This window comes from Triturus cristatus, chromosome 5_1 (genome assembly GCF_964204655.1).
Source record: "Triturus cristatus chromosome 5_1, aTriCri1.1, whole genome shotgun sequence".
NCBI classification, from domain to species: Eukaryota; Metazoa; Chordata; class Amphibia; order Caudata; family Salamandridae; genus Triturus; species Triturus cristatus.
Window position 1 is genome coordinate 61,219,059 of NC_140587.1, and position 8,198 is coordinate 61,227,256.

General features: G+C 48.9%; 1 protein-coding gene across 1 annotated transcript; it reads right to left on the reverse strand.

Moving 5' to 3' along the window:
• Positions 1–225: 225 nt before the first annotated feature.
• On the reverse strand, positions 226–5,922 carry LOC146830182 (acidic mammalian chitinase-like). Its single transcript, XM_085603696.1, has 4 exons — positions 5,914–5,922; positions 4,466–4,590; positions 2,454–2,577; positions 226–438 (listed from the first exon to the last, which is right to left on the reverse strand). Exons 1-4 carry the CDS (start codon positions 5,920–5,922, stop codon positions 226–228), a joined length of 471 nt encoding a protein of 156 aa, XP_085459822.1.
• Positions 5,923–8,198: the final 2,276 nt, after the last annotated feature.

Below are 8,198 nucleotides of genomic sequence, written 5' to 3' on the forward strand. Positions count from 1 at the left end.
CCTGCACACACTGCACTCAGACTAGCAATGACCACCACTTACCTTGTGCTTCAAGCTCTCCTTGTTGTCATATCCGATCCACTCATTGCCTTTGCAGGCGTACGGCACCTTCTGGTCCTCGATGAAGTGGAGCTCGGCCCCTGCTAGGAATGTACAAATCTGCCGGAGCAGCCACATATTAACACAACTTGGATTTGGGGACACACAATAAATAAAATGACTACTTTATTCTTCCAGATGTTCAACCATTACCTCGTAGAAGGCCCAGAAGCCGGCTTCACAAGTGTAGGTTCCGGAAGACCCTGCCCCTGCTGCTGGGGGACCGACTTTGCAATTACTCGCAGTAACAAGTCTGAATGTGCGGCCGTAGGTGGGGAAACCCATGATCAGCTTCTTGGATGGCACGCCATTATCCCTCCAGTAGTTCATGGCATACTCCTACAGGTAGACAGTTGAAAAAGAAGTCAACAGCAGCAGCCATGGCACACAGAGCGAGGGGTTACCGACGACGACCAATGCACCCACCGGAGTCGACATCCAAGTCATAAACCACAAGTTCCAGTGAACAGGCCACATGTGGTTATCAGAACACCCAGATAAGAAATCAACAGCTGTGACCACAGGAACCATAAGACAGGTTTCTGGCAGCCGCAAGAACCTGGTGACACGTCACTCGCGGCCACACAACCCCCGACACAGGTTCGTGTGAGTAATCTGAAGATCTAAGGGTTGCTGGCCAATCACAATATCTAAAATCTAGGTCCCCAGCACCACTAAGTAAATAGGACAGTCTGGGCGGTAAGTACAACATCCAGTGGGGGCCAGACCGCTAAGGGTAGAAGTAGACAGAAACTGCAACTCCAAGGGGTCCCAGGTCTACGACAGGGCCATGATACCCAGGAAACAGATCACGGGAGGCTACGGTATTGTGGTGATAAATCACTATCAGCACTAACATGTCACAAAGCTGAGGGGCTGCATCACTTCCTGCCACAAGGCTCCCAGAGAGCAGGTCATGGCTTCCATGAACAGGTAACCGCAACCACAACACCCAGTGGTCAAGTAAACATCAGCAGCCCCAACACCAAACAGACAGGTCAATGACCGTGGTCCAACAACCAGATAAGAAATCACCAGTTGCAGATTATTAATCCATGGAAAGGTCACTGGGGTAGCCCAAAAAAACCTGTAGACATCCCTAGCATTGGTACAACACTGAGTGAACGCGGTACTGGGGATAGCTAGAACACACCCCAAACAAGCCACCAACCCAGGGCCCAGCTCCCTCAGACCCAATAGCCAGAATACACCCCAGATAGCAAGAACACATCCCAGACAAGCCACCAACGCAGCGGCTAGTTCCCTCAGACCTGATAGCCAGTACACACCCCGGAGAAGCCACCAACCCAGCGGCTAGTTCCCTCAGACCCGATAGCCAGTACACACCCCAGAGAAGCCATAACCCAGCGGCTAGTTCCCTCAGACTCGATAGCCAGTACACACCCCGGAGAAGCCACCAACCCAGCAGCTAGTTCCCTCAGACCCGATAGCCAGTACACACCCCGAAGAAGTCACCAACCCAGCGGCTAGTTCCCTCAGACCCGATAGCCAGTACACACCCCGGAGAAGTCACCAACCCAGCGGCTAGTTCCCTCAGACCCGATAGCCAGTACACACCCCAGAGAAGCCACCAAGACAGGGCACAGTTCCCTCAGACCCGATAGCCAGTACACACCCCGGAGAAGTCACCAACCCAGCGGCTAGTTCCCTCAGACACGATAGCCAGTACACACCCCGGAGAAGCCACCAACCCAGCGGCTAGTTCCCTCAGACCCGATAGCCAGTACACACCCCGGAGAAGCCACCAACCCAGCGGCTAGTTCCCTCAGACCCGATAGCCAGTACACACCCCAGAGAAGCCACCAAGACAGGGCACAGTTCCCTCAGACCCGATAGCCAGTACACACCCCGGAGAAGTCACCAACCCAGCGGCTAGTTCCCTCAGACACGATAGCCAGTACACACCCCGGAGAAGCCACCAACCCAGCTGCTAGTTCCCTCAGACCCGATAGCCAGTACACACCCCAGAGAAGCCACCAACCCAGCGACTAGTTCCCTCAGACCCGATAGCCAGTACACACCCCAGAGAAGCCACCAACCCAGCGGCTAGTTCCTTCAGACCCGATAGCCAGTACACACCCCAGAGAAGCCACCAACCCAGCGGCCAGTTCCCACAGACCCGATAGCCAGTACACACCCCAGAGAAGCCACCAACCCAGCGACTAGTTCCCTCAGACCCGATAGCCAGTACACACCCCAGAGAAGCCACCAACCCAGCGGCTAGTTCCCTCAGACCCGATAGCCAGTACACACCCCAGAGAAGCCCCCAAGACAGGGCACAGTTCCCTCAGACCCATGTCACCACAAGCGAATGGGGCAAAATGTGAACTTACAGTGTTAAAGTAAACAAAATCGCCTTTGTCCTCGGACCCAACATGGAGGGGGCTGTTGTGTCCTGTGAAGGTGTCCCAACCTCCGTGGAAGTCATAGGTCATGACGCTGATGAAATCTAAAACTCTGACAGGATGGAAGAAAGTCTCTTAAAAGCAGTGTTAAGAAAACAAATGGTGAAGAATGGCTTCATTCAGTGTAAAAGCCTCTTTGACAGGAAACGTTGTGTTTCATTGTTTTGGCCAATTCACGTGTACACCCCAGTATACTCAAAGCAGCAAGAAAATAAGAAAGAGTTTGCATCTCACCTTGAGGGCTGACCTCTTGAATCTTAAACTGTCTCCTAAAAAGACACTTGCAGAATAAATTGTAAAGCAGGATTCTGTGCCGCTGCTCCTCGAAGGGAGACTAAATCCAACAGTGGGCCCTTGAGGACGACTTCGGTCACACTGAGATACGCAGAGTACAAAATGCACCTTGTCCATTTGTTTTTAATATGTAGCGAAGGTTGTATACATTTTATAGAAACGATGCTTTCTGGGAGGGAGGCTGCAATATTAGTGCATTGCAACACTTGTGCTTCAATGAGAAACTACATGATTCCTTGTGGGTGAGGACCATCTTGGATGGATCTGGTGAATGTGTATAATTAGCCTTTTTAAGAAACCGCAAGTTCTTATATAGCTTGGGGGTCTCCGTCGTGTAACCTATGTGTTTTGTATATAAAAAATAGCCGGCTAAGAACACAAAGGGCCATGCTTAATTTGCTGAAAAGGTTGCCTTTTTGTTGCGTAGATTCTTTTCGACTTCAAATCGCCCTCCCTTTCTGCTCTGCTGTGAACGTTTGTGGAGATGTTTCCCTGGTGATGGCTGTGGAACAGACAACATGCAGGGAAGAGGGTGTTTCTCATTTTCGTTATGTACTAAACTTCATCTTCGAGGAGGTGCCTTCTTACATTTAAGGAAACAAGAACCTGCTTGGACAGTGAGACACAAGACAGCTACCTCTGCTGAGGCGTGAGCCCAACATTTAGAGGGAAGAGAGCAAGCTGAACAGCAGAACAATCAAGTAGGATCCGTATAGAGACAGTATCATGAGAGAGTAGCCCCCCCCCCCCCTAATGTTTAAAATACAGCAATACTCAGGATTCGGTGGGCCCAGGTGCCACCGCACCCGCTGCACTCATGTCATGAAACCCCAGTTGCTCACGCCAGAGTAAAGGTCATATGACAAAGGACTAACTCTGCCTTGCCCTACACCTCTTTCAAGGTGTGCGCTTTCAATATCGACTCCAGAATATCGATCAGACCCTACCGAGGACAAAATATCACCCCAAAACAATCAGCAGGTAAGTAAGTCTGGATTTTCTACACGTAACTCCACATATATGTACCTATCGGAACATGTATCTTCAAGGTTCGGAGATGTGGAGTTAGGAATAGTACATATTTATTTCCCTGTATGCACTTACCTTTCGATATTCTGTCCACGATATTCTTGCATCTCGATATCCTTTAACTGTTTAACTGTCAGTACCCCTCTGCATTTACTAGGAAATTTTAATACCACTCTGAGTGGCCTGTTTTTATCTGTTCTTATTATTTTAATTACTATTTATTGTTCTAGGTGTATTGTTTAATCATGTACACTTTGTATTGCTGCTCACTGGTGATCAATTGGGTGTCTTATGTAATTATGTATACTTCGCTTTTATGGTTTTTAACCGATAACAAAGCTTTTTTGACTGACTGACTGATATCCTAGGGGTCAACATTCAGCAGTCCAATCCTCTTTCAGAGGCACAGCCTGTTAATGTCCTGGTTCTCTATAAGAGAGCCCCTCTCAGCCTTTCTAAAAGGCTGGTGTTGTTGGTTTGCCAGCTTTAGTTGGCTGATAATGACCTGGAAGTAGTAGAACTAATGCCCGAGTCATAGCAGCATCAACACTGCTGAGGAACCCGCTCGGAGGCCCTACGGTAGCTTGTAAGCAGCAGTCTCGAATTCCTTTACTCACTTTCCGACTTCAGCAATTTCATATCCGGCGTCGATGGTTCCTTTGCCTGCAGACACTGCAGCGGTCACCAGCAGCCGGGGCAGCCCTTTCGATTTCGCTTCTGCCTCAAAGGCCTGCAGCAGTTCCTAGAAGCAAACACATCGCTTAATTTGTGCTGGTTCTTGCCGGTGGTGGGCACTGGCACTCATTTTTCGAGATTGCAATTTTTTTGTTTTTGTTTGCAGCATGGGACTTTGATCCAGAACGAAAGATAGAAAAGCAGATGAGGGATACAGAAGGAGGAAAGAAATACAAGAAAACAGTGACAAAGCAGGGATAGAAAAAGAACATGTAAGAGTGAGATAATGGGGCAGGAAGTGGAGGGTGGAGGAAGAGCCATAAGGTGGAATCAAGGCAGCCGCGTTCTCTGCAAACCCAGGCATTTCGGTAAGGAATGTATGATGTAGGTAACAACGCCGTCATTACAACAACCGAGTAGTTCCCACGCGTGGCATTACATCGCAACTCGTTTCAACGACTTGCGCTAGAGGGCGCGCTGGATTTAGGAATAGTATAAATTACTATTCCTACTCCAGTTAGTGCAACAGCAGGGAAGGTGTTGAATTTAAAATCCGACACATTCCCTGGTGTTGTACGCCACCTAGCGCAAGTCATTGAAATGACTTGCGATGTAACGCCACGCGTGGTAAAAATGTAACAACCGCGTTGCTATCTACCCTCGTGGTATTGCCAGCGTTGTAACCGCTGTCTCCCTTCGGCAGCATCAGAGCCTGCTTTCAAAGAAAAACATGTGGGCCCCTTCACTTATGTTTATTACAAATGAAGCACGGGGCAAACACACATACATATGTCTGAGATCGGGCACAGTTTGAAGAAAGAAGTGCCTCTCACTTGATGCTCTGGGACAGCTGAGGAAACACCATACACTTGGGTCTGCTAAAGTCGCACACCATGCCCTTTCACTGCTGAAACTACTTCATGCAGAATGCCCTCCTCCACCCCTCTGCTTTCAAGCAGTGCAAGAAGCAAAAACATAAAATGATAACTTTTAGTTCTCTTCATTTTATCTCTGTGCTGCTTTGAGGGCTGCTCTGCTCTCGGAGCGGGGGAGGAACGGTTTGCCCACTCATAAGTGCACAATGACTGTTTGGTCGGCCCTCTCAGACCGCCCAACCGCTCAAACCAGTCATGTGCACTTTCCCCGTTCTCCATGCAGGCTGCATTACAACCTACATGGAGAACATGCCCACCCTCCAGTCCCTGGCTGAGCGCTGTGTCATGGCGCTCAGACAAATCACAACGCTGCATTGCAGCATTGTGATTGGCTTAGGGGAGGGAGCCTGGCTGCCTGCTTACTGTTCCTTAAGTCATTGGCAGGTGAGCAGGAGCAGAGACGCGAAACACGGCGGCGGCAAGGTAAGTGTTTTTAATTTTTTTATTTTGCTCACTCCCTCCATCGTGACGCCCCCTGCATTCCCCCACCCATGAGCCATGCGGCCGCCTCTGCTGTGAGGACTGAAATGAGGTCTCACACGATGCCCTCTTACCACAGACGTAACCTGTGATGCGCAGTAACAACAACCAGTTGCCGGTTAGGTTGCAGATGCCCGGCGACTTTTGACATCACGCTGAATAACCTATGTCTGCCAGGGTTGTATGCAATGCTCTGTTACTGCCAATGATGCACGCGGTGTTGTGTGGCTGCCGAAGTTACAGACAATGCTCTGTGGGTGCCTAGGCCACATATGATGCCCACTGGCGCTGAAAACTAGTATTGGCAAAGCCAATAGCACTTGTCTTTTCCAATAGCTTTTTCTCATGCTCAATAGCACTGGCTGTCAATTGCGGCTACTGCTTGAAAGCAGCAGTGGGGTGGGTGAGGCGAATCACTTTAAAAACAAATCACTTACCTCCCGGCATGCCGACTGGCTGGCTGCCGCCGCCTCTTCTCCTGCGTCCTTTTCCTGGCTTCTTGTGAGAAAGAGGAAGCAGGAAGCACCTGGGCACCCATGCTCCAGCAGCCAATCAGCACGCTGCAATGCAGTCTTGTGATTGGTCTGAGCGCCACATTGCACAGCCAGAGGCTTTAGGGGTGGGCTTGTTCTCCATACAGGCTGTAATGCAGCCTGCATGGAGAACAGGGTAAGTTTGCATGACTGTTTTGGGCGGCCCGAGAGGGCCGTCCAAACAGTCATAGTGCACTTAGGAGGTTCGTGCCACTCCTCCCCTGCTCTTCAACCCCGCAATGCCCCCTCACGCAAGCTGCCGCTGCAGGAGGACAACATAAAATGATAATACCATTAGTTATTATCATTAATTTTTTTCCTTTCCTTTGCTGTTTCAAGGTAGTCGGGCGATGCTCCTCTGCCTTACAGGAGGAGCCACCACTGCTGGCTGTGCAGTATGAACTAATTAAAAAAGAAAAAAAAAGCCACAATGACGTGGCCCTCCTCCAAACCTGTTAAAAAAAGTTACCATTTAAAAAAAAATATGGAACAGTGGTGGCCGGGACAGAAGATGAGCAGGTGTGGACCGGAGCAGAGGATATGCAGTACACGAGGGAGAGCAACACGGGTGATGGGGAGAATTGCAAAAGCGAGAAAGAGCAAAACTGAGTGATGGGGGAAAGCTAGAAGTACATGAGAGAGAGAAAGCAACACGGGGAGCGTAACAGAAGCGCACGGATGAGCGAGAACAACATGAAGCGCAGGAAGGTGTTGAGAAGCACAGAAGTGAGACAACTTGAAAACTCATGGAGTGTTTAAGCAAAAAGAAAAAAGTAGTTGACTAAAAGTGAGCAGTGGAAGAACACAAGTAAAGAGGTGGTGCTCCACGGGAGGGACAAACACAAGTTGGACAGAGCAAGCCATTGAATTAGACGCAAGTAAGTGAGAGTGGCAATAAAGCTAACCAATGGTAAGCAATTGCAGGATCTAAGCCCACTGTAATTCCTTGGTAAGCTAAAAATATGTATTTTTCAACAAGACAGCTGCGCGCTCAGGTAGAATCGCCCTGAAAACAGAAAAAGTGACAGAATTAATCCCAGCTACTGGTAATTACTCCATTGTTTGTTGCTTACAATAACACCACAAGCAGGACTCAGCCAATAAATACGTCTTGAAGCCATTCTCCCATCCTCTGTTGGGCCCCATCACAGACATGCATCTTTAGTCCTAAGGCATAGCGAGCTCAGGGTCATACGATGCCCAGTGAATGCCGTTGTCGCACACAATGTTCTTCTTTGAAGAGATATCTTCACACAATCCTGTGATTACTGAGGTCTCCTACAATGTGACTTCTGAGGTAGTGCACAATGGGGACAACAGCTGAGACTGCAACTGATGCCCTGTGCCCGCTGATGTCACACGCAAAGTATCATAACTCTTTGAGGTCACACACCATTGTGAGAAGTTGGCCTGATATGTGGTGCTCACTATTCTAGTGATCACTGTGTATCATTCCAAACGACCCTTATTGATGATTGGTTGCAAGTCAACCTTATAGACCAGCTATCCTAGTAGCGTGGATACGAGCAGTCTTAGGCTAAACTCTAGAGGGCGTGTTAAGCCAGCTGTTTACCATCACATATACCCCTTGAACACCAAGTGAAAGGACACCACACAAGTTGTTATGAAAATAAAAGGATATTTATTTATAACAAGACTACCCTGGCTCTTTATGAGTCAGGGAGCTAAGCACACTACAAAACTCTTAGGAAAATACTTCAGTTGCA